This window comes from Schistocerca nitens, unplaced genomic scaffold, assembly GCF_023898315.1.
Source record: "Schistocerca nitens isolate TAMUIC-IGC-003100 unplaced genomic scaffold, iqSchNite1.1 HiC_scaffold_375, whole genome shotgun sequence".
NCBI lineage: Eukaryota > Metazoa > Arthropoda > Insecta > Orthoptera > Acrididae > Schistocerca > Schistocerca nitens.
In genome coordinates this window covers 4,940,601-4,967,241 of record NW_026045909.1, presented here as the reverse complement: position 1 = coordinate 4,967,241, position 26,641 = coordinate 4,940,601, and the positions used below count along the sequence as shown (strand labels likewise).

Here is a 26,641-nt window from a genome sequence, read left to right as displayed (position 1 = left end):
AATGATAATTTTCCAGAAAAAAATAGATCTTTTCGTTTTTCATTACTATTCACATGAAAATAAGAGTATTCACAATAAATTAAAATATGGTATAAATATACGAAACATCAAATAGAAAATTAGACACTTTCTAATTTCTTATTACTGAACAGTAGTATTCATGTACATAATTTTTTTCATTTAACAAAATGTCATTAACATGTCTGTTTTACAATTTAATTTATTTTCATATTACCACTACTTCAAAATAAAACAATCTTTTTTATTAATAAATAATGATTCAATTTTTGTTAGTAAATATGGATTTTTTTTAAAAAAACTTTGAAAAGGTATGATATTAACAAGACTCACACCAGCAACTTCATAATTAAAATCCAATTACAAAATACCCTGAGCTACCGATGAATTTGTTAATGAATTACAACTGTTTTACACTTAACAGTGCTCACAAATCTTTTGATTTCAAAGGCTTTATTTCCAAATTGTTTTGAAAAATGTGTCTCTCTGCTTTATGACATTCATGGTTGGGCAATAACCTTCAAATCCTTTAAGTATGAAGAAAATCAAACAGAGCCAATCTGTAAGGTCCCATTGTGAATACAAACACTGCAAGAAAGCAAGGCAGTGGGAGTAGCTTTATGAATGAATGTTAAGGCTTAACATCCCATTAGCAATGAGACCATTAGATTCAGGACAACTATGTGCTGGTGAAGTATGGATATGGAAATTGACCATATCTTTTTCAAATGAACCATCCCAGCAACTGTCTTCAGCTGCTTACAAAAACTAATGAAAACCTAAATCTTTATATGGGGAAGGAGATTTTAACCCTCATTCTCCTGGAAGTGCTCTAGTCACAGACATTACAGGCAAGACATTGTGCACCATGGAAAGTGAAATAACTTCAAGTTGAACAAATATATTTCAAGGAAGACACAATACATGAAAGTCACAGATCAAGTAAACAGAGTAAGACCTGTGTACACTTTAACAGTCAAATTATAACTGAGTCCAAGTCTAGCAGCTGCTGGCTGGCTGGCCGCTTAGGTGGCACTGCTGCTGCATGGCTGGCAGACAGCGCTGCATGTAGAGGACACGCGTAACTGCGCGGCGGCACTTTGAAAGATCGGTGATTCACAACACTTCCCCCCCCCCCCCCCCCTTTTGAATTTTTTGCACAGGTCTTGATGGAGGTGGCCTGTAGACTGCTAACGTCCATAGGTGTTGTTTGACTGGCCGTAAAGTCTCGAGGAGGAGGCTTCCCGTACGCACGGAAGTGTCCCCGATGATAACGGGTCGAGATGACAGGAGACGTGGGGGTCGAACCTGCTGGGGCCCCGTGCACCAATCTGCCAGTTGCGGCAAGTCCGGTTGTTATAACAGGAGACATGGGCAATGTGTCCGCGTCCGTAGGATAAGGAGGCGAGTAGAGTTGCTCCGACAGATGATGGTCATCTGGTTCCTGCATGGGCATGTCTCCTGGTGGTCAGTTCTTGTACTGGCACCAATATGATGGTGAGAGTACTGCATTGTGAGTAATGAGAGATTCCAGATCCCGAGCATCAGGTAGAGCCAAAGGTGGTGTAGTGGCATCCGGAACAGGCGTTGCCGGCACACGAGGCCGAAGCTGGTCCGAATGACACACTGCAACACCCGTGTCCATCTGGATTTCATACAGGCGTTGGCCACGGTGTCATAAGATGTGGCCAGGACTCCATTTTGGCCGCCTGCCATGTCCCCATACCCATAAAAGGTCGTCAGCAGTTAATCGGCCAAGCGAAGGCACCCACGGCCGTGTGGTGGAAGGCCGCAGAAGATGAAGTAGCGTGCGGGGCTGTCGGACATGTAAGAGCTCAGCCGAGCTGTGGTCACCCATGGGGGTGAAACGATAAGAAGCCAGAAATTGGAGAAGCGCATAATCAGCAGAAGAAGAAGTCAGGAGTTTCCTCATCTGAGCCTTAAATGTGCAGACCAGTTGTTCAGCCTCACTGTTTGACTGTGGATGGAACGGAGGGGCCGTGACATGCATGATGCCGTGACGGGCACAAAAATCCACAAAATCAGAAGAGGCAAATTGCGGACCATTATCAGTAACAAGAGTAGAGGGAAGGCCTTCCAAAGAGAAAATGCGAGCTAGAGCATTGGTGGTTGCCGCGGTGGTAGGCGACGTGCAACAGACAATGAAAGGAAAGTCAGAGTAGGCGTTAATAACGAGAAGCCAATAAGTACCTAAAAAAGGTCCCACGAAGTCAGCATGAATACGCTCCCATGGCTTCTCAGGAGAAGGCCACAGTGACAAAGATGACTTCGGGGTGGCGGCCTGTGACGCACAAGGGCCGCAGGCAGCAACCATGTGTGCGATTTCAGAGTCAATGCTGGGCCAGTACATATGACGGCGCGCCAGAGATTTTGTGCGAGAGACACCCCAGTGCCCTTGGTGAAGGAGGCGCAAGACCGAAGCACGCAAAGATGCAGGTAACACAACACGCGGCGAAGCATTTTCGGTGGAAAGGAGGATAACACCATCCCTAGCCGTGAGGCGGTAACGCAAAGCGTAGTAGTTCCACAACGGATCAGAAGTCTTACCGGATGGACAATCTGGCCAACCCTTCTGAATACAGCATAAAACCCAGGAGAGGGTAGGGTCAGAACATGTAGCAGCTGCCAGGCGGCCCCCGGTGATGGGGAACCCGTCCACAACCCGCTGCTCGGCAACATCCAGGTGGAAACACAAAAGTTCGTCCCTATCAAATGCCACATCAGAACCCATGGGAAGGCGAGACAGTGCATCAGCATTCGCATGTTCAGCCGTCGGCCGGAAATGAATCTTGTAATTGAAACGAGATAAGTAAAGAGCCCAACGCTGGAGGCGGTGTGCAGCCTTGTCGGGAAGTGACGTTGATTGATGAAACAAGGAAACAAGTGGTTTGTGATCCGTAACAAGATGAAATTTGGATCCACAGGAGGAGGAGGGGGAGGAGATTAGTGTTTAACATCCCGTCGACAACGAGGTCATTAGAGACGGAGCGCAAGCTTGGCTGAGGGAAGGATGGGGAAGGAAATCGGCTGTGCCCTTTCAAAGGATCCATCCCGGCATTTGCCTGAAGCGATTTAGGGAAATCACGGAAAACCTAAATCAGGATGGCCGGAGACGGGATTGAACCGTCGTCCTCCCGAATGCGAATCCAGCGTGCTAACCACTGCGCCACCTCGCTCAGTGGATCCATAGAGAAAAACACCAAACTTATGAAGAGCATAAATAATGGCCAAAGCTTCTTTTTCAATTTGAGAATATTTCTGTTGGGCATCCGCGAGCGTTTTGGAGGCATAAGCAATGGGTTGTTCAGAACCGTCAGGAAAACGGCGCGCAAGGACTGCACCGACCCTGCATTGAGAGGCATCCGTGGCAAGAACAAGATGCTGGCAAGGTCGATAAGTAGCCAGGCACGGGGCTCGTTTCATCATAGTCTTCAATTTCTGGAAAGCCTCATCGCATGACGCAGACCAGTGAAAATGCACGGTTTTATGCGACATGCGATGCAACGGCTGAGCCAACGAAGCAGCAGACGGTAAAAACTTGTGATAGTATGATATTTTCCCCAAGAAGGCCTGCAGTTCCTTAACAGATGTAGGTCGAGGAAGGGTATCGATCGCAGCGACAGTTTGCTGAAGCAGACGAATACCATCCCAAGAGAGTTGAAACCCCAAGTACGTGATAGACGCCTGAAAAAATTTTCATTTCTGAAGATTACACTTAAGACCGGCAGTCTGTAAGACATGAAAAAGTGCGCGGAGATTTTGAAGATGTTCGTCAGTGGTGGAGCCAGTGAAAACAATGTCATCCTAGTAATTTATACACCCAGGGACAGTGAGCAATAATTGTTCCAACAATCGCTGAAAGAGAGCAGGGGCGCTGGCAACCACGAATGGCAATTGTTGGTATTGATAGAGGCCGAAAGGCGTGCTAAGGACCAGAAACTGCCGGGAAGCAGTGTCGAGAGGAAGTTGATGATAAGATTCTGACAGGTTAAGTTTAGAAAAATACTGGCCTCCAGCAAGTTTAGTGAACAATTCTACAGGTCGAGGCATAGGGTAAGTGTCGATAAGGCATTGAGCATTTACAGTGGCTTTGAAATCGCCACAGAGACGAATATCACCATTTGGCTTAGCAACTACGACGACAGGAGAGGACCACTCACTGGAAGTGACAGGAAGCAAAACCCCTGAAGCAGTGAGACGATCCAGCTCCCATTTGACCTGATCATGAAGGGCCACGGGAATGGGCCGAGCCCGAAAAAACTTAGGCCGAGCAGTGGGTTTGAGCGTGATATGAGCTTGCACGGCCTAACCCAGGAGAAAAAAAAGGGACAAAAATGTCGTCGACAAGGAATCCAAGTGAGCATAAGGAATAGCATCAGAGACGATATTGACAGAGTCATCTATGGAGAACCCAAAAACATGAAAGGCATCCAAACCAAAAAGATTCTCCACATTACTATGGTCGACCACAAATATGGGAACAGTGCGAACGACAGATTTGTAAGATACCTCAGCATCAAATTGTCCAAAGAGAGAAATCTTCCGTTTATTGAAAGTCCGTAATTGCCTAGTGACAGGTGACAGGATTGGAGAACCCAACTGAAGATACGCCTGAGAATTGATGATAGTGGCAGCAGAACCAGTATCCACCTGCATGCGAACATCTCGACCAAGTATTTGGACAGTGAGGAATAACTTCCCTGAAAGGGAACAAGTACAATTGACAGACAACACAGAATCAGAATAAGCGTCATGTTCATGAACATCATGTATGGATCAGATTTGCAAACGGATGACACATGACCCTTTTTTTTGCACGGCCCAACGTTGTGGACAATCTTCTCATGAATGTTTCGTAAAACACTGTGGACAGGAAGGAAGTTGCTGTGGGTTTTGCTGCAGTTTCTTAGAGGTTTGTTTACGGTTAGGCCGAGGCTGTGCTTGGGAACGTACTGCGGCCACGTCGGCCGGTGGGGACACACCACACGCTTCGTCAACATTGCACAGAGGTTGTATACCCCCGATGTCGCTCCATGCCTCTATTTGCGCTCCAGCGGCGCGAGAAATTTCAAAAGACTGAGTGATGGATAGGACTTCATCTAGAGTCGGATTTGCCAATTGAAGGGCACGTTGCCTAACTTCTTTGTCGGGCACCGATCGGATAATAGCACCCTGTACCATGGAATCGGCGTAGGATTCTTCGTGGACTTCAGTAACAAATTGACACTTTCTACTGAGGCCGTGAAGTTCAGCAGCCCAAGCACGATAGGATTGATTCGGTTGTTTTTGACAATGATAAAAGGTAACACGAGAGGCTACCACATGCGTTTGCTTTTGAAAATAGATGGACAGAAGTGAGCATATTTCAGCAAAGGACAAAGACGCAGGATCTTTCAAAGGAGCCAATTGCGACAACAACTGATACATTCGAGGTGAAATCCATGAAAGGAACAGAGACTTACATGTTTGTTTGTCCGCGACATGAAATGCCAAGAAGTGCTGTCAAAGACCTTTCTTGTAATCAGACCAGTCTTCCACAGTCTCGTCGTAAGGAGGAAAAGTAGGTGGAGACAACGGCGAGAGACGCCCCACATTTGATGCCGCGACGAAATCACAAATCGCATTTGTGAGAAGCGTTTGCTGTTCTATGAGACCTTGCAATAGTTGCTCTAAAGTAGCCATGGAAACATGTGGGTCAACGATGGAAAAGAAAAATCACTACCTCGTCACCAATTGTAATAACTTCAAGTTGAACAAATATACACTCCTGGAAATGGAAAAAAGAACACATTGACACCGGTGTGTCAGACCCACCATACTTGCTCCGGACACTGCGAGAGGGCTGTACAAGCAATGATCACACGCACGGCACAGCGGACACACCAGGAACTGCGGTGTTGGCCGTCGAATGGCGCTAGCTGCGCAGCATTTGTGCACCGCCGCCGTCAGTGTCAGCTAGTTTGCCGTGGCATACGGAGCTCCATCGCAGTCTTTAACACTGGTAGCATGCCGCGACAGCGTGGACGTGAACCGTATGTGCAGTTGACGGACTTTGAGCGAGGGCGTATAGTGGGCATGCGGGAGGCCGGGTGGACGTACCGCCGAATTGCTCAACACGTGGGGCGTGAGGTCTCCACAGTACATCGATGTTGTCGCCAGTGGTCGGCGGAAGGTGCACGTGCCCGTCGACCTGGGACCGGACTGCAGCGACGCACGGATGCACGCCAAGACCGTAGGATCCTACGCAGTGCCGTAGGGGACCACACCGCCACTTCCCAGCAAATTAGGGACACTGTTGCTCCTGGGGTATCGGCGAGGACCATTCGCAACCGTCTCCATGAAGCTGGGCTATGGTCCCGCACACCGTTAGGCCGTCTTCCGCTCACGCCCCAACAGCGTGCAGCCTGCCTCCAGTGGTGTCGCGACAGGCGTGAATGGAGGGACGAATGGAGACGTGTCGTCTTCAGCGATGAGAGTCGCTTCTGCCTTGGTGCCAATGATGGTCGTATGCGTGTTTGGCGCCGTGCAGGGGAGCGCCACAATCAGGACTGCATACGACCGAGGCACACAGGGCCAACACCCGGCATCATGGTGTGGGGAGCGATCTCCTACACTGGCCGTACACCACTGGTGATCGTCGAGGGGACACTGAATAGTGCACTGTACATCCAAACCGTCATCGAACCCATCGTTCTACCATTCCTAGACCGGCAAGGGAACTTGCTGTTCCAACAGGACAATGCACGTCCGCATGTATCCCGTGCCACCCAACGTGCTCTAGAAGGTGTAAGTCAACTACCCTGGCCAGCAAGATCTCCGGATCTGTCCCCCATTGAGCATGTTTGGGACTGGATGAAGCGTCGTCTCACGCGGTCTGCACGTCCAGCACGAACGCTGGTCCAACTGAGGCGCCAGGTGGAAATGGCATGGCAAGCCGTTCCACAGGACTACATCCAGCATCTCTACGATCGTCTCCATGGGAGAATAGCAGCCTGCATTGCTGCGAAAGGTGGATATACGCTGTACTAGTGCCGACATTGTGCATGCTCTGTTGCCTGTGTCTATGTGCCTGTGGTTCTGTCAGTGTGATCATGTGATGTATCTGACCCCAGGAATGTGTCAATAAAGTTTCCCCTTCCTGGGACAATGAATTCACGGTGTTCTTATTTCAATTTCCAGGAGTGTATTTCAAGGAAGACGCAATACATGAAAGCCACAGATCAAGTAAACAGAGTAAGATGTGTGTACACTTCAACAGTCAAATCATAACTGAGACCAAGTCTAGCGGCCGCTGGCTGGCTGGCCGCTTAGGTGGTGCTGCTGCTGCGTGGCTAGCAGACAGCGCCGCATGTAGAGGACGCGTGTAACTGTGCGGCGGCACTTTGAAAGATTGCCGAGTCACAACAGAATATGATGTCACTGCACCACTCTGCTTTGTGGCAGCTTTATCATCTGAGCGATATTTTTGTGTTATAGTGTATATAGGGCTATTAATCGACATGGAAGGCATTACTGACCAATTAAGTTATGAAATCACACTCTCCTCCACATTATGATTGTCTTCCTAATAGAGAACGGTATTTTTCAGCAAGGTAATGTGCCTCACTACACAGTTACTAGTGTCTGTAAATGGCTGGAAGAATGCTATCAAGACTTTTTCACGATTCCCTTGCAACCAGTCTCTCTACGTCTTAACTCAGTTGAATATCTATGGGATAACTTTGATCATTGTATTCACTAGTCACCTAAGTTGAACATAAAATTCTCCCAGATTACCAGAAAGAATTCAGCACAGCTCCACACTGGACTGCCATCTTGTGAAATAAAGATGAAATTCATTAATTTCAGATCAATGACAGTCACTCATTGTTAACAGTCACAAGCATTAAATACACTAAAAAAAAAGATGGACCACAAAAGGGTTATGCAAATTGGTCACAGACTGATATTCATATGGTCTTGGGGAAAGGAGATGTCATTCTTCATTGGAAAAATACGAAAATAATGAGATTCACCCACAAAAGAGGTAGCCAACGAAATTTTTCATTGACTGATTCTCGATGACCAGCTGTCTGTCTGTGAGCCTTGCCATGCAGGATTAATAGAGGAAACACAGATGGTCTTTAGAAGTGCAGCGTGTTACATCATGGGTTTGTTTAGTCATGCAGGAGTGTCTGGATAGCGCTCATCCAAGACTAGTGACAGATGCTGTTAGAAAAGCAATGTATATCACAGAGAACATTACTCTTACAATTCCAGGACAGTACTTTTAAAAAACAATAGAGTGAAATATTACTATCTTTCACACATATTTCTTTTAATGACCATGATGGTAAAATCGGAGCAATAAGAGTAAATGCAAAGCAACGAAGTTGTTGTTCTGGTACTCTGTCTATGAATTGAACAGGAAAAAGGGAAGGTGGGGATATCATGACATCCGCCATACACCCATATCAAAGCCTGTCGAATATACAAATGGATGTGTAAATCTTTTTCAACGGCAGCTGCAAATGCAGATACTCTGGTTACCAGAAGTGCATATAATGCTTACTTCCTGAAAATGTACTTCACCCACCTAGCAGCCGTGTAGTCTCATTGCGCTGTGGTCGCATGAGGCTGTCGAGCAGAGGAAACCATACACTGTGACGGCCAGCCTCATCCAGTGTGGCTGAACCTCTTCTACACAGTTCCACGAGACGTGTGGTCAGCTCTCGCACCGCAGTTTCTTCTTCAACCTTATTTACTCCATCTCTTGATGTTGTAATTAACAAATCTATTCTGCTGTTAAGGTGGCCCAGTAACAGCTGCAGCGCTCCTTGGAAGTCTCCAGTCTTCTCCAGCAAATAAGCTGTAGCGTCAGTCTGTTCATACTTCCTTGTGATCTATGAATGTAAAAGCAAACTGCTGAAATTAAAGTTGAATTTCTTAAAATGAAATCATTACATGAACACTTTTCCAAAATAAAGTATTACTACTGCAATTAGCAGCTTTCCACATGCTCATGCTGATGTGCAAGTGTTTTGATTTAAGGAACTAGAGCTCAAAAGGTGAGCATAACTCATGAAAAGAAGGTATCTGGGTTTGTGCCACAGTATGGTACAAGTTTTAGATAGCTAGCTAGTTAGTCAGTCATCCTTATTTTTAATTTTTCATCTACTGATTATTATGAACTTTAACATTACAGTATTACACATTCATAAATTCTTCTTTGGAACAGAAGGAGTCATACATCACATAAGATTTCAGTTTATGTTTGAAATTAAGTTTATCTACTAGATTCTTCACATCCCTTGATGAGTGATCTAAGATTTTTCCCTGTTCTTTTAGTTCAATACTAAGACCGAGTGATGCATAGTATCAATCATTATATTACAATCACTCATTACAGAAAGATAAATCAAGGGTTGATTAAAGAATAAGAACTGAATACAGTACAGTGTTGCACTGAGAAGTTGAAAATATGGCACTTTATGTGTTTTGGTACAGTATTCATGCTGAAACGTCATGTAGGGTTAGACTGGCAAATTCTTTGGATTTTGTCACAGTTCTTAGAGTAGCTATGTACTTAAAGGAAATAGATATAGCGACCAAGGCCTCATGGTGACTGTCGTGTAAGGTTCACAGTAAATTGTCACAGATGTGGGTGTGAAGGGCATCTCTGGAAACAGTGTCATCAGCCAAAGTGCTACAAACGTGAGCAAGTGAGTTAGAAAGCACAGGAGTGAATGCAAGGCTAAGAAACAAGAGAATCGGTCTCAGGAGAAGTGATCATCGAAAACAAATGGGAAAGTAAAAGCTGTCGAACAATGTTCCCAATAAAATATGATACTGCACAGTTGGAGGCAGAGATGGGATGCTGCTTGTGGGGTTTTGTTGATGGCAAGGAACATAGGTTTTTAACAGATACAGGGGTACATCTATTGGTCACTGCACTGCATCTCTTGGGTAAAAAGAGACTATGAGTGCCTCATTAAATATCACGGGTGGAGTTGGTAACAATGATTTAGATTCATTGGGGACAACAAAGCTCAAGTTCAACCTTAAGGCTAAGACTTTCTGAGCATATGGAAGCGTTGCCAGAAGTGTGTCAAGGGTATTCTGTGACTGTTGGGCTCTATTTTCTTACTAAACATTATGCCAAAATCAATATTTCGCAGCACACAACTGAACTTGGTGGAACTTTGTTTTCACTAGGTGATACCACTGCAAATGAGGCAATGTTGCAAGGCTAACCAATCATGGAGGTGTACCTTGTGTGTGCATGGTCCACACTGAAGATGGGTTCTTGTAACAAGACACTACCAGGCACAGAGAATTTAGTTTGGGTATCCATAGGTACAGGCTTACCATAGGAAATGTTATGAGTGGTTGAACCAATGGGGAATAATGAGGATTTGGATACAATGCACTATTTTGTATGCAGGAGCGAGGAAGATGACATACATAGGTCATATACAAACTCCAACCACAAACATACAGTGATCCTTCATTTGAAGTAAAGTGAGTCATTGGCAAGGCAGTGATCAGCTAGTTATGGAAACACTATTGTTACAATTTAGGGATTTGCTTATTGCACAGTGTCTATTACCCACGATTCCTATTACCCAACACTGCATACCAAAAGGGAGTAATTCCCCAATTTATAAGACACTATATTGTGTACTGAAGCATTTACAACTGCTTAAGGAAGGATTTAATGACAAACAACTGGCAGAAGGTATTATAGAAACCAGTGACTGTCCATGGGGAGTGAAACAGGCAATGAATGGCACTAAAAAATTGTTGTGACTACATACATCCGAGTGCATGAATTATCACAACGGCTCTGCCAACACCAAATATCAAAGAAACACTTGGCAATTTGGATGGTTGCAAATACTTTTTTAAAATGGGTTTGCATTGTGGTTTGTACCAGAAGCTAGACCTAAAACTTTCAATGTCGCTGGATACCACTCGGGCTTAAAAATATATAAAGATTGCTAAATGGAGTTCTGCTTAGCCTGAAACCTAGGAAGTGTATGACATATCTTGATACTATAGTTTTTTTTTTTTTTTCCCCGGAGTATATGAATGAACATGTGAAATAGATGGAGGAAGTTACAACAGCCTAAGAGCAGCATGTCTTATGCTAAGTATCGGCAAATGTAATTTTGCACGGACCCAGGTCAAGTATTTGATGTCATTAGTGAAGAGGGTGTTCAACTGATCCTCATTTAGTATTAGCAGTTTTTGAAATTGCCTCCTTTCACTAGTACAGAAATTTCAACTTTTGACAAATCTTTATCAGACAGGTTAATAACAGTTCGAGAATTGTCCTCAACTGAACCCCCAGAAATGTTGTTCTGTAAGTTATTGAACTACTTCTTCTGCCTGTTTGCTGATATTTCTGCACTAACTTCCATAGTTTTGAATGTTAGACCGTCAATCTTATTCCAATCACCACACTGCATAGTATTACTAAGAAACAATTTTGCTGTGACGCCCCAAAACGTACCCAAAGAGGACATTGTAGCAAATATTGAGGCCGGTATCCGTCAGCTTCCACAGCAGTCCGCTGACGTAATTAGGATGGAAACGGCTAGGATTTTACATACATGTAAGCCACCTAAAAGTAATTTGTCGCAGGCTCAAAGGAAGGCGCTGAGGGATATAAATGGAGATAAAAAAAATATTATTGTTCTTAATGCAGATAAGGGTAATGCCACCGTCATACTGAACAGTGAGGACTATCATGGAAAAATCAATGATATTTTGGTTCCCTCCAATTACAAAAAGCTCCAGAAAGATCAGACTATGAAGATTTTAAGAATGACAAATCGACTGGTGAAAGTGTCTTCATTTGGTTCCGACGATAAGAAGCTGCTTTGAAAAACAGAAGTGTACTCACCTAGACTTTATGGCTTACCCAAAGTTCATAAACCTGGGATTCCGTTGAGGCCAATTGTCAGCGCTATAGGCGGACCAACACACGAGTTAGCTAGACACCTTGCCTCAATGCTGCAGCCTTATGTTGGTAGAACGGACAGTCATATTAAAAATTCAGCTCATTTCATTGACAAGTTAAAGGAAACGAGCGTGGGCCCAGATGATATCCTCGTCAGTTTTGATGTTGTGTCGTTATTTACCATGATTCCGGTAATCGAAGCTATCTTATGCATAGTGGATATTTTTCCCACCGATATTGTGGCATTATTCCAACACTGCCTCACCACAACCTACTTTCAATACAATAGTGACTTTTATGAACAGATTGACGGGGTGGCTATGGGCAGTCCTCTCAGTCCTGCTGTGGCTAACTTATTTATGGAGACTTTTGAACAACGGGCATTGCAGACTGCCAGTAAGAGACCAGCCAGATGGTATCGCTATGTCGATGACACGTTCGTAGTATGGACACACAGAGCAGAGGAGTTGGTTGCCTTCCTGACACATTTAAACAGCATTAATCCGAAAATCCAATTCACAATGGAGACAGAAAGGAATGGGCAATTGAGCTTCCTGGATGTATCTGTGATTAAACGACCGGACGGAACGTTGGGCCATAAGGTGTATAGAAAGCCCACACATACTGATCGTTATCTACACAAAGATTCAAACCACCACCCTAGACAAAAAAGAGGTGTAATGAAAACTTTGGTAGACAGGGCGCACAAACTTTGTGAACCTGTTTATTTAAAAGATGAGATTGAACATCTACAGTCAACTTTCGTGAAGAATGGCTATTCTAGCAAGGATATAGATCGAGCACTTCGCTCTAGGCAGAGAATCAGGAGTAACGACGAACAACAGTCGTCCATGGGCAAGGTTTTTCTTCCGTTCATTAGCAAGGTCACAGATTGCATTGGGAAAGTTTTAGGCAAGTATGGGGTGGAAACTATTTTCAGACCTACTAGGAAAATAAAAGAATTTTTTAGGTCGGCAAAAGATGCACGGCACCCTTTGGCTACACCGGGGGTATATAAAATTCCTTGTAGTTGTGGACAGGTTTACATCGGTACCACAAAGAGAAGTGTGAACACCCGTCTTGTCGAACATAAGAGGAATTGCCGCCTGGGTCACACGGATAAATCGGCCGTAGCGGAACATGTTTACCAGGAAGGTGATCATGAAATAAAATTCAGCGAGATGAGCGTCATATCAACAACCTCGCATTATTATGCACGCTTGTATAGAGAGGCTATCGAGATTGATAAACATCGTAATAATTTTAACAGGAAAGACGAAGGTGTTAAACTGGAAAAAATTTGGATGTCAACATTGCACCGCAAGCGTGACGATCGATTACTTTCAATCGAGAATGTTGGCATTACCAGAGACAATCTCATAGCCGATGCCACGTGATCAATAGTGGCGCCCTCTGTACTGCCTATATAATCAGCGCTTCCTCGAGTTCTCTTCACAGTTCGCCGCTTTACCTCCGAGGATGTCTCCCGCAGTCGGAGACGAAACGTCAGGAGACAGTTTTATACTTCGACCACGGCCTATCAGCCCGGAAGTTTTAAGTGAAGACAATACCGGCCGTGAAAGTTTACATTGTATGATATGCACCAACTGCTCAACTGTTAAACCATTGGTTAGGAAAAGGGATTAAATTTGAGTGGTCAACAGATTACAAGTGTGCCTTTCAGGAATTAAAGGTAGCACTAATCAAGGACCCAGTACTGGCATTTCTATATTTAGACAAGGAATTCATCCTTTCTTGCTACACTACCAATTGGTTGTGTTCCGAGTCAGGAGCATCCTTTGGCATACACTTCTCGGCAGTTAAACACAGAGAAGGAAATGTTTAGTGGTGATCTATGGAATCACATACTTTAGATTTTACCTATATGGGCAGAAATCCAAAGTATTAAAGGATCATGCTTCCTTAAAGTGGCTAATGGTATTGAAGGATACCTCTATCACATTATCCAGGTGGGCTCTTATGTTGATGGAGTTCAATCATACATTTATTCACAAACCTGGGAGAAAACATAAATATATACACTTTGAGCTGCAAGATTGCAGTGTTGCAAACAGCTGGAAAAAGTGTGAGTGGCTATCAGAGAGAACAGGCAGCTGACACGAACTATCAGGAATTGTGTCACACCCACGGTTCACACGAAGGTTTACTTTGTGGACCTGCAAAATGCTGACTGTACATAGTGGTTCAATTTCGCTGAGGAAAGAAGTGTTACAACATGCAAGTCGGTTGGGGAGGGGGGGGGGGGCATGAATGATTGATAGGCTAGTAGCTAATAAGCTTTTGTGGTTTATAGGGAAACATGATGTGGATCAATATGTGAAGAAATTAATAGAATGCACATGCTGGGATCTCATCCACGAAAAGATTCCTCTTCGTAGGTTGCCAGAGACATCCAGATCTTCTGAAATGATGGGGCTTGATATTCTGCATCCAGTCAACAGAACTCTGGCTGGTAATACATATACACATACATACATACATACTTACATACAACCATTACATCTATCACTCTAATTCTCAACTAGCAACCAGCTACGGCATTAGTGAATAAGTGGCTTCTTAAATTTGGTGTGTCGGGAAGCTCCTTAGATGATCAGGGTACTAGCTTCTTATCTGATATGATGAAACACTTCTGTCCTGTGCTTCATATTCGCAAGTTACAGATGAGCCCATTTCATCTGCAAGCATACAGATGCACAAAATGTGTTCACCAAACAATACAGAATGTGGTGACTCAGTATGTCAACAGCCCATAAGCAACTGGGCAAGTTACGCCATCAGGATGTATAATTCTAAAGTCCATACCTGTAATGATTTTTCACCCTACAAGATACTCTATGGAAGAAATTTGCAAAAGAATATGTGAGGTATGGCAAAGAGCTTGATGTGCCAATACAAATGAACTGGAAAGGCAAGAACATATAGGACATCAAGCAAGTCAGCTTTTACACTTCAGATATGGCCAATGGAGGTTGATTATCAATGCATACACACCAAAATGGAAAACTAAGATTTTTAATGAAATATAATGGTCTGTATCAGGTTACATACATGACCTCCCCAGTCAATGTTAAAATCAAGTTACATACCAAAACTTCTGTTGTATATATGGGATGTGACTATAAAATACTGGGACTGATGCTGCTACAGAGAAAATATGCATCTGCCAAATATTAACGACCAATAGCTATGAAGCGTGAAGCTTTCTCAGTTGAATGCAACATCTCTGGTGTCTGTAGACAAATTGCTGTGGCTTGGCCTCCATTTGTGTAAGAGCTTGTAGTGTAGCAAGGGTGGTTTGTGAGAATGATCTAGGTTCCACTGACAGTGCTCACGATGGTGAAAGATGGCTGTCTCTGTTGTAAACATTTTATGTAGTGGGAACAATCCACTGTGCACACCCCGATCTGTGATAAGTCTATATGGTGCATATGCAGTGACACAACATAGCAGGGGCAAGGTTAGGCGTGGTGAGCACAGTAGCACTTGCTGGACGTGCGTGTTTATGTCTTTGTGATGCCCCTTGAAGGATACACTACAATGTAAACATTCAAGACAAATGCAGATTGTAAATCTTAGATCTTAAGTCAAGATCAGTGTGGTTGGGCGTACTGATCGATGTGGCTGAGTTCATGACTTAATGATATTTGGACCTGTCTTCACAACTGATATAGATAGATAGAATAATACAGAAGATTATCACTGAAGATGTGTATTAGTTGGAAGTAGTGAGACACACTTACAGCATCATCCTATCTGGATATGAAGTCAAGAAGAATAAATTTGAGCATGGCCATGGTACAGAGTAGACAGACCACAAGAACAAAAATAAAGGTGACAGCATTGGAAGAAGAACAATCAAAGGTGACTTAGCCTGCATCACACTGGCAGTGTTCCCTACTCATGGTGTTACAGCCAAGTTGTCGCACACACATGGGAGGAAATTCAGCAAGCTGCAAATATAATGAATGTAACAATAGAGCAACTAATTGTCGTGAAGTTCCACATGGAACTTTGAAAAACTGCTTCTGAAACCTATCTTTTACTGAAAGAAGTGTGTGGCAAAGACTATCACATACATGAGTTCTTGAGTGCTTCAAGAGTTTCCAAGATGGCCGAGAAGACTTTGAAAATGACTCATGTGCAGGACTCCTTTCATCAAAAATGGATGAAAATATCAATAAAGCAGGCAATCTGATTTGATTTGATTGTTGGTTGAGTAGCTGATCAATTGTAAAAAGGAATAGGTAAGACATACTTTACATAACCAATTTAACACAAAAAAAGTGTGTGAAATTGGTGCTGAAAATTCTCGAACAAAAAGAAACTTGTGAAAATATTGTACTGACACTTTGAATCCCACTGAAAATGATCCTAACTTCCTGGAAAGAGTGATAACATGTGATGAGTCTTTCTTTTCCACATTTGATTCAGAATCTAACTGCCAGTCCACGCACTGGAGGGGCCCAGCTTCAGTGAGAGCGAAAAAACCTTGACTGAGCAAATCAAGAATTGAAATTATTATTATTATTATTATTATAAAAAAACTGCATTGTGTATTTTCACTGGGATCCTGAAGGTTAAATATTACTTCCTTGAGGTTCTTGCTCAACTCTGCGGAGGGGTTGGGGGGGGAAGAAAGAAAGACGACCCAAATTGTGGAAGAACAGGTCATGGGTTCTGCATTAAGACAATGCAACTGGCTCACACCACATTAGATTAGATTAGATTAGATTAATACTAGTTCCATGGATCATGAATACGATATTTCGTAATGATGTGGAACGAGTAAAATTTTCCAATACATGACATAATTAAGTTAATTTAACAACATAATTGCATGCCTCAGTGATACAGATAGCCGTACCGTAGGTGCAACCACAACGGAGGGGTATCTGTTGAGAGGCCAGACAAACGTATGGTTCCTGAAGAGGGGCAGCAGCCTTTTCAGTAGTTGCAGGGGCAACAGTCTGGATGATTGACTGATCAGGCCTTTTAACATTAACCAAAACGGCCTTGCTGTGCTGGTACTGAGAATGGCTGAAAGCAAGGGGAAACTATAGCCATAATTTTTCCCGAGGGCATGCAGCTTTACTGTATGGATAAATGATGATGGCGTCCTCTTGGGCAAAATTTTCCAGAGGTAAAATAGTCCTTCATTCGGATCTCTGGGCGGGGACTACTCAGGAGGACGTCGTTATCAGGAGAAAGAAAACTGGCATTCTACGGATTGGAGCGTGGAATGTCAGATCCCTTAATCGGGCAAGTAGATTAGAAAATCTAAAAAGGGAAATGGATAGGTTAAAGTTAGATATAGTGGGAATTAGCGACGTTCGGTGGCAGGAGGAACAAGTCTTTTGGTCAGGTGAATACAGGGTTATAAATACAAAATCAAATAGGGGTAATGCAGGAGTAGGATTAATAATGAATAAAAAAAATAGGAGTTCGGGTAAGCTACTACAAACAACATAGTGATCACATTATTGTGGCCAAGATAGACACGAAGCCCACGCCTACAACAGTAGTACAAGTCTATATGCCAACTAGCTCTGCAGATGATGAAGAAATTGATGAAATGTATGATGAGATAAAATAAATTATTCAGATAGTGAAGGGAGACGAAAATTTAATAGTCATGGGTGACTGAAATTCGATAGTAGGAAAAGGAAGAGAAGGAAACGTAGTAGGTGAAAATGGATTGGGGGGAAGAAATGAAAGAGGAAGCCGCCCGGTAGAATTTTGCACAAAGCACAACTTAATCATAGCTAACACTTGGTTCAAGAATCACAAAAGGAGGTTGTATACATGGAAGAAGCCTGGAGATACTGACAGGTTTCAGATAGATTATATAATGGTAAGACAGAGATTTAGGAACCAGGTTATAAATTGTAAGACATTTCCAGGGGCAGATGTGGACTCAGAGCACAATCTATTGGTTATGAACTGTAGATTAAAACTGAAGAAACTGCAAAAAGGTGGGAATTTGAGGAGATGGGACCTGGATAAACTGAAAGAACCAGAGGTTGTACAGAGTTTCAGGAAGAGCATAAAGGGACAACTGACAAGAATGGGGGAAAGAAATACAGTATAAGAAGAATGGATAGCTTTGAGGGATGAAGTGGTGAAGGCAGCAGAGGATCAAGTAGGTAAAAAAAACCAGGGCTAATAGAAATCCTTGGGTAACAGAAGAAATACTGAATTTAATTGATGAAAGGAGAAAATATAAAAATGCAGTAAATGAAGCAGGCAAAAAGGAATACAAACGTCTCAAAAATGAGATTGACAGGAAGTGCAAAATGGCTAAGCAGGCATGGCTAGAGGACAAATGTAAGGATGTAGGGGCTTATCTCACTAGGGGTAAGATAGATACTGCCTACAGGAAAATTAAAGAGACCTTTGGAGAAAAGAGAACCACTTGTATGAATATCAAGGGCTCAGATGGAAACCCAGTTCTAAACAAAGAAGGGAAAGCAGAAAGGTGGAAGGAGTATATAGAGGGACTATACAAGGGCGATGTTCTTGAGGACAATATTATGGAAATGGAAGAGGATGTAGATGAAGATGAAATGGGAGATATGATACTGCGTGAAGAATTTGATAGACCACTGAAAGACGTAAGTCGAAACAAGACCCTGGGAGTAGACAACATTCCATTGGAACTACTGACGGCCTTGGGAGAGCCAGTCCTGACAAAACTCTACCATCTGGTGAGCAAGATGTATGAAACAGGCGAAATACCCTCAGACTTCAAGAAGAATATAATAATTCCAATCCCAAAGAAAGCAGGCGTTGACAGATGTGAAAATTACCGAATTATCAGTTTAATACGTCATGGCTGCAAAATACTAACGCGAATTATTTACAGACGAATGGAAAAACTGGTAGAAGCCGACCTCGGGGAAGATCATTTTGGATTCCGTAGAAATATGGGAACACATGAGACAATACTGACCCTACGACTTATCTTAGAAGCTAAATTAAGAAAAGGCAAACCTATGTTTCTAGCATTTGTAGACTTGGAGAAAGCTTTTGACAATGTTGACTGGAATAATCTCGTTCAAATTCTGATGGTGGCAGGGGTAAAATACAGGGAGCGAAAGGCTATTTACAATTTGTACAGAAACCAGATGGCAGTTATAAGAGTCGAGGGGCATGAAAGGGAAGCAGTGGTTGGGAAGGGAGTGAGACAGGTTTGTAAGCCTCTCCTCGATGTTATTCAATCTGTATATTGAGCAAGCAGTAAAGGAAACAAAAGAAAAATTCGGAGTAGGTATTAAAATCTATGGAGAAGAAATAAAAACTTTGAGGTTCGCTGATGACATTGTAATTCTGTCAGAGACAGCAAAGGACTTGGAAGAGCAGTTGAATGGAATGGGCAGTGTCTTGAAGGGAGGATATAAGATGAACATCAACAAAAGCAAAACGAGGATAATGGAATGTAGTCGAATTAAGTCGGGCGATGCTGAGGGAATTAGATTAGGAAATGAGACACTTAAAGTAGTAAATGAGTTTTGCTATTTGGGGAGCAAAGTAGCTGGTGATGGTCGAAGTAGAGAGGATATAAAATGTAGACTGGGAATAGCAAGGAAAGCATTTCTGAAGAATAGAAATTTGTTAACATCGAATATAGATTTAAGTGTCAGGAAGTCGTTTTTGAAAGTATTTGTATGGAGTGTAGCCATGTATGGAAGTGAAACATGGACGATAAATAGTTTGGACAAGAAGAGAATAGAAGCTTTCGAAATGTGGTGCTACAGAAGAATGCTGAAGGTTAGATGGGTAGATCATGTAACTAATGAAGTATTGAATAGGATTGGGGAGAAGAGGAGTTTGTGGCACAACTTGACAAGAAGAAGGGATCGGTTGGTAGGACATGTTCTGAGGCATCAAGGGATCACAAATTTAGTATTGGAGGGCAGCGTGGAGTGTAAAAATCATAGAGGGAGACCAAGAGATGAATACACTAAGCAGATTCAGAAGGATGTAGGTTGCAGTAAGTACTGGGAGATGAAGAAGCTTGCACAGGATAGAGTAGCATGGAGAGCTGCATCAAACCAGTCTCAGGACTGAAGACCACAACAACAACAACAACAACAACAACAAGATTAAGTTAATATAACTTTTTTATTTTTTTTAATAATTTTTTTTTTTGTTTGGCGTTTTTTCAACTATGGAGTAGAAGGAGTTGTCATTCAGAAATTCTTGTAATTTCTTCTTAAATACTTGTTGGTTATCTGTCAGACTTTTGATACTATTTGGTAAGTGACCAAAGACTTTAGTGGCAGTATAATTCACCCCTTTCTGTGCCAAAGTTAGATTTAACCTTGAATAGTGAAGATCATCCTTTCTCCTAGTATTGCAGTTATGCACACTGCTATTACTTTTGAATTGGGTTTGGTTGTTAATAACAAATTTCATAAGAGAGTATATATACCGAGAAGCTACTGTGAATATCCCTAGATCCTTAAATAAATGTCTGCAAGATGATCTTGGGTGGATTCCAGCTATTATTCTGATTACGTGCTTTTGTGCAATAAATACTTTATTCCTCAGTGATGAATTACACCAAAATATGATGCAATATGCAAGCAATGAGTGAAAATACGCGTAGTAAGGTAATTTACTAAGAAGTTTATCACCAAAATTTGCAATGACCCTTATTGCGTAAGTAGCTGAACTCAAACGTTTCAGCAGATCATCAATGTGTTTCTTCCAATTTAATCTCTCATCAATGGACACACCTAAAATTTTTGAATATTCTACCTTAGCTATAGGCTTCTGATTAAGGTCTATATTTATTAATGGCGTCATACCATTCACTGTACGAAAGTGTATGTACCGTGTCTTATCAAAATTCAGTGAGAGTCAGTTTACAAGGAACCACTTAGTAATTTTCTGAAAGACATTATTGACAATTTCATCAGTTAATTCTTGTTTGTCAGGTGTGATTACTATACTTGTATCATCAGCAAAGAGAACTAACTTTGCCTCTTCATGAATATAGAATGGTAAGTCATTAATATATATTAAGAACAACAAAGGACCCAAGACCGACCCTTGTGGAATCCCATTCTTGATAGTTCCCCAGTTTGAGGAATGTGCTGATCTTTGCATACTATGAGAACTACTTATTTCAACTTTCTGCACTCTTCCAGTTAGGTACGAATTAAACCATCTGTGCACTGTCCCACTCATGCCACAATACTTGAGCTTGTCTAGCAGAATTTCATGATTTACACAATCAAAAGCCTTTGAGAGATCACAAAAAAATCCCAATGGGTGGTGTTCGGTTATTCAGATCATTCAAAATTTGATTGGTGAAAGCATATATGGCATTTTCTGTTGAAAACCCCTTCTGGAAACCAAACTGACATTTTGTTAGTACTTCATTTTTACAGATATGTGAAGCTACTCTTTTATACATCACTTTCTCAAAAATTTTGCATAAAGCTGTTAGAAGGGAGATTGGACGGTAATTGTTGACATCAGATCTATCCCCTTTTTTATGCAAAGGTATAACAATAGCATATTTCAGTCTATCAGGGAAAATGCCCTGTTCCAGAGAGCATTACACAGGTGGCTGAGAATCTTACTTATCTGTTGAGAACAAACTTTTAGTATTTTGCTGGAAATGCCATCAATTCCATGTGAGTTTTTGCTTTTAAGCAAGTTTATTATTTTCCTAATTTCAGAGGGAGAAGTGGGTGAGATTTCAATTGTATCAAATTGCATAGGTATGGCCTCTTCCATTAACAGCCTAGCATTTTCTAATGAACACCTGGATCCTACTATATCCACAACATTTAGAAAATGATTATTAAAAATATTTTCAACTTCTGACTTTTTGATCGTAAAGTTTTCATTCAATTTGATGGTAATACTGTCTTCCTGTGCTCTTGGTTGACCTGTTTCTCTTTTAATAATATTCCAAATTGTTTTAATTTTATTATCAGAGTTGCTGATTTCAGACATGATACACATACTTCTGGATTTTTTAATAACTTTTTTATAATTTTTGATAGTTTCTGGGTCACTACTCTTTCTTGCTGTCAGATACATTTCCCTTTTCCAGTTACAAGATATTTTTATACCCTTAGTAAGCCATGGATACATGGTTTCTTACGAGTATATTTAACTATTTTCTTGGGGAAGCAGTTTTCAAATGCATTTACAGAAGTGTCATGAAATAAATTATATTTTAAACTGGCATCAGGTTCACGGTACACCTCATCCCAGTCTAACTGCTGTAGGCTTTCCCTGAAATTTGCAATTGTTAAATCGTTGACTGAACGTACTACTTTGGAGGACCGTTTAGTACTGCTGAATGGAGCTATGTCATATATTGTAACTAGCTGTGCACCATGATCAGAAAGACCATTCTCAACAGGCTGAGCATTTATCTGGTTAAACTTATCTTGGTCTATAAAGAAGTTATCTGTCTGTGCCAAGGTTTCTAGCAAAGTACAGCATCCCAGTGTTAGACTACCCACCTTCTTCACTTGACCTCGAACCATTCGACTTATCTATTTTCCAAAGTCAAATCTGCTTGAAAAGGAACAAAATTTTAGTCTGTTGAAACTATGAAAGAAAAAGTAGCATGTGCTGTCAGGGAGCTCATAGAGGAAGACTTCCAGCACTGTTTCCATAAAATGTAAAATTCACACAGAGTGTTGTATGGATAGAGGAAGGGTGTATATTGAGGGTGGCAATAACTAGATTTGTGTGTTTTTGAAATAAAATGTTTCACAGCAACAGAACTATTATTTTATAGCCACACCTCGTATTAGTAAGGTAAAGTCATTAAATAGCGCGATAGATGCTTTATCACAAATTCCAGTAACAGTACCACAGAAAAACAAAAAAAGAAGGAAAGTTAAGAAGAATGTGCAACCAGATATTCGTGCTAGACACAGGGCACCATATGAACTTAGGCTAGATGGTAGTTTGAGGTGTTCTGATGAACACTCGCCAGTCGATATGCAGCAAAGGAAGTCAGATGGTGTTCAGAATAAAGACACAGCGATCATCAAAATATTATCAGTGAACTGCCAATGTATTCATAATAAAGATCCTGAATTTACTGCCCTCCAGGAAAGTTCTTGCACTGAAATTATTCTGGGCCTGAGAGCTGGCTGAAACCAGAGTTGGAAAGCTCTGAACTATTTAGCGAGTCAGGGAACATATATCAGGAAGACAGATTAGAGACCTTAAGAAGGGGACTATTCATTGCAGTTGACAAAAATATGGTCTCTATTGAGGTTGAAGTTGAATGTGATACTGAAGTATTCTGGTCATGTATAACAGGTGTAGGTGAAACTAAGTTAATTGTTGGTTGTTTTTACTGGCCACACAATTCCACTGTGATAGTTGTAGAGTCATTCAAAGAAAGCCTATGGTCAGAATCGTGTAATACTCAGATCATGCAGTACTATATTCTGATCTACAAATGATGGCGGTTCGCCCATGTCGACGCACAGACATGGATGGCATTATTGACAATTCCAAGCAACAGTTAGCAACAGTTATGGTAAGTGCATGCGCATGATTTCCACTTGAAGAGATATCCTGCTTATGTGGAATTTCTCTCTTACTACCACCATGAAGGATAACAAATTGCAACAAATGAAATATAAATTAACTAAACAACTCACTACAATCACGGTTAAAGCTCACATTAGCTACGGCATTCACAGCAGAGCACTCTGAACACTACTGAATGCTCACTGGCTGTTGGAGTATGTGGACGTAGATGTACAGAACCAGCCCAAACTCGATCGCCGTGTTAGTGACTCCAACTATAGTTGGAGGCAACTTTAACCTATCAAGTATAGATTGGGATGTCTATGGATTCAGTCTGGAGTGTACAGACAGACAGTCGTTTGAAATACTTTTGAACACGTTTTCTAAGTACTGACTTGAGCAGCTAGTTCAGCAGCCCACACACATTGGAAATATCTTAGACCATGTAGCTACAAACAGGCTGGATCTTAACAATGTCAGTACAGAAACGGGTATTAGCAATGATGATGTCATTATAGCAACTATGACTACAAAAGTCAATAAAGCAGTCAAGAAGGCTAGGAGTGTGTTTCTGCAAGATAGAGCAGATTAGCAGTTGTTAGCACCTCACTTGGTGAATTGACATCAATTAGTTCCAGTAAGATGGATATAGAGGAATCATGGACAAAGCTTAACCAGTCTATAAATCCTGGTCTGGAGAGTTATGTACTTAGTAAGTGGATAAGGGATGAAAAGATCCACTGTGGTTTAACAACGAAATTCAGAAGATTCTGAGAAGATTCATGCGTTTGTCAAAAGATCTATGAGTGAAGCATACAACAACTACCACCATCATACCTGAGTAAGAGATCTGGTGGAGAACCTGAGAAAATTCTGGTACTAGGTAAAATTGCTAAGTGGATCTAAGGCTTCCATTCAGTTCCTTGTTGACCAGTCTGGTGTGGTAACTGAAGATATCAAAACCAAAGCTGAGGTTTTAAATTTCATGTTCAAGAAATTGTTCACACATGAGAATCTTGCAAACATATCATTTGACTATTGGACAGACTTTCATATGGACGACATAGTAATAAGCATCCCTGGTGTAGAGAACAACTGAAAGATTTGAAAGCAAATAAATCACCACGTCTGGATGGAATCCCAATTTGGTTTTACAAAGAGCACTTTACAGCAGTGGCCCCTTACCTAGGCTGCATTTATCGTTAATCTCTCACCCAGCACAAAGTCCCAAGTGGCTGGAAAAAAGTGCAAGCAGCTCCAGTATATAGTAAGGGTAAAAGAATGGACCCCCAAAATTACAGACCAAGAACCCTAACTTCAGTTTTCTGCAGAATCCTTGAACATATCCTCAGTTCGCATATACTGAACTTCCTTGAGACTAAGAAGCTTATGTCCACAAATCAGCACGGTTTTAAAAAGCATTACTCATGTGAAACTCAACTTGCCCTTTTCTCAGATGATATACTGTGAACTATGGATGAAGGGCAACAGAAAGATTCCATATTTCTATATTTCTGGGAAGCATTTGACATGGTGCCCCAGTGCAGGATGTTAAAGAAGGTACGAGCAGATGGAATAAGTTCACAGATATGTGAATGGCTCAAAGACGTCTTACGTAATAGAACCTAGTATGTCGTCCTCGACAGCGAGTGTTCATCAGAGACAAGGGTATCGTCACGGGTGCCCCAGGGAAGTGCGTTAGGACTGCTGCTGTTATCTATATACATAAATGATTTATCAGACAGGGTGGGCAACAATCTGTGGCTGTTAGCTGATGAAGCTTTGGTGTGCGGTAAGGTGTCCAAGTTGAATGACTGTAGGAAGATGCAAGACGACTTAGACAAAATTTCCAGATGGTGCAATGAATCACAGCTGTCTCTAAAAGTAGAAAAATGTAATTTAATGCAGATGAGTAGGAAAAATAAAATCGTTATGTTCGGATACAGTAATAGTATTGTCCTGCTTGATACACTCCCATCATTTAAATATCTGTGCGTAATGTTGCAAAGCAATACGTTATGGAACGAGCATGTGATGAAAGTGGTTGGGAAGGTGAATGGTCGACTGTGGTTTATTGAGAGAGTTTTGGGGAAGTATGGTTCATGTGTAAAGGAGACCACTTATAGGATGCTAGAGCAATCTGTTCTTGGGTACTGCTCGAGTGTTTGGGAACCACACCAGGTTGGATTAAAGGAAGACTATGAAGCAATTCAGAGGAGGGGTGCTAGATTTGAATGATGTGATGTGTGATGACTGGCAGCTAGCTCTAAATGTGGAAAAATGTAAATTATGTGGATGAGAAGGAAGGAAAAACCTGTAATGTTCAGATACAGTATTACTAGTGTCCTGCTTGACACAGTCAAGTAGTTTAAATGTCTGGGTGTAACACTGAAAAGCTATATGAAATGAAAAGAGCAAGCAAGAACTGTGGTAGGGAAGGTGAATGGTCGACTTCGGTTTATTGGGAGAATTTTAGAAAAAAGGGTGGTTCACCTGTAAAGGAGATGGCATATAGGATGCTGGTGTGAGCTATTCTTGAGTAATGAGTTTGTGATCTGCACCAGGTCAGATTGAAGGAAGACATTGAAGCAATTCAGAGACTGACTGCTATATTTGTTACCGGTAGGTTTGAACAACACATAAGTATTATGGAGATGCTTTGAGTACTCAAATGGGGATCTCTGGAGCGAAGGCGACATTCTTTTTGAGAAACACTACTGAGAAAATTTAGAGAACTGCCTTTTAAAGCTGACAGCCAAACGATTCTACTGCCTCGAACATACATTGCGCTTAAGGACCAAGAAGATAAGATACGAGAAATTAGGGCTCATACAAAGGCATATATACAGTCATTTCTCCCTTGCTCTATTTGCGAGTGGAACAAGAAAGAAAATAACTAGTAGAAGTATACACTGTATGATAGCTTGCAGAGTACCTATGTAGATGTACATCGAGGACTAGTTTACAGTATACTTGTGCACTTTCTCCTTCTTTGTTTTGTAGTATTATATCTGTATTGTGTGTTAGCAGTTTATAAGCTATTAATGTCAGTCATTTGTTATTTTTGCTATATGGACATACCTTTTGAAGAAGGAAGGGGTATTGATGAGCATTCCT

The 26,641-nt window shown here is 41.8% G+C and overlaps 1 protein-coding gene across 1 annotated transcript in view; it reads right to left on the bottom strand.

Moving 5' to 3' along the window:
• The window catches only part of LOC126229566 (vacuolar protein sorting-associated protein 8 homolog), a 205,510-nt gene that overhangs the window by 16,688 nt on the left and 162,181 nt on the right, over positions 1-26,641 (bottom strand). Inside the window, exon 19 of the mRNA XM_049942334.1 lies at positions 8,615-8,921. Within this exon, the coding sequence (XP_049798291.1) occupies positions 8,615-8,921 (307 nt within the window). The remainder of the gene's footprint in view (positions 1-8,614; positions 8,922-26,641) is intronic.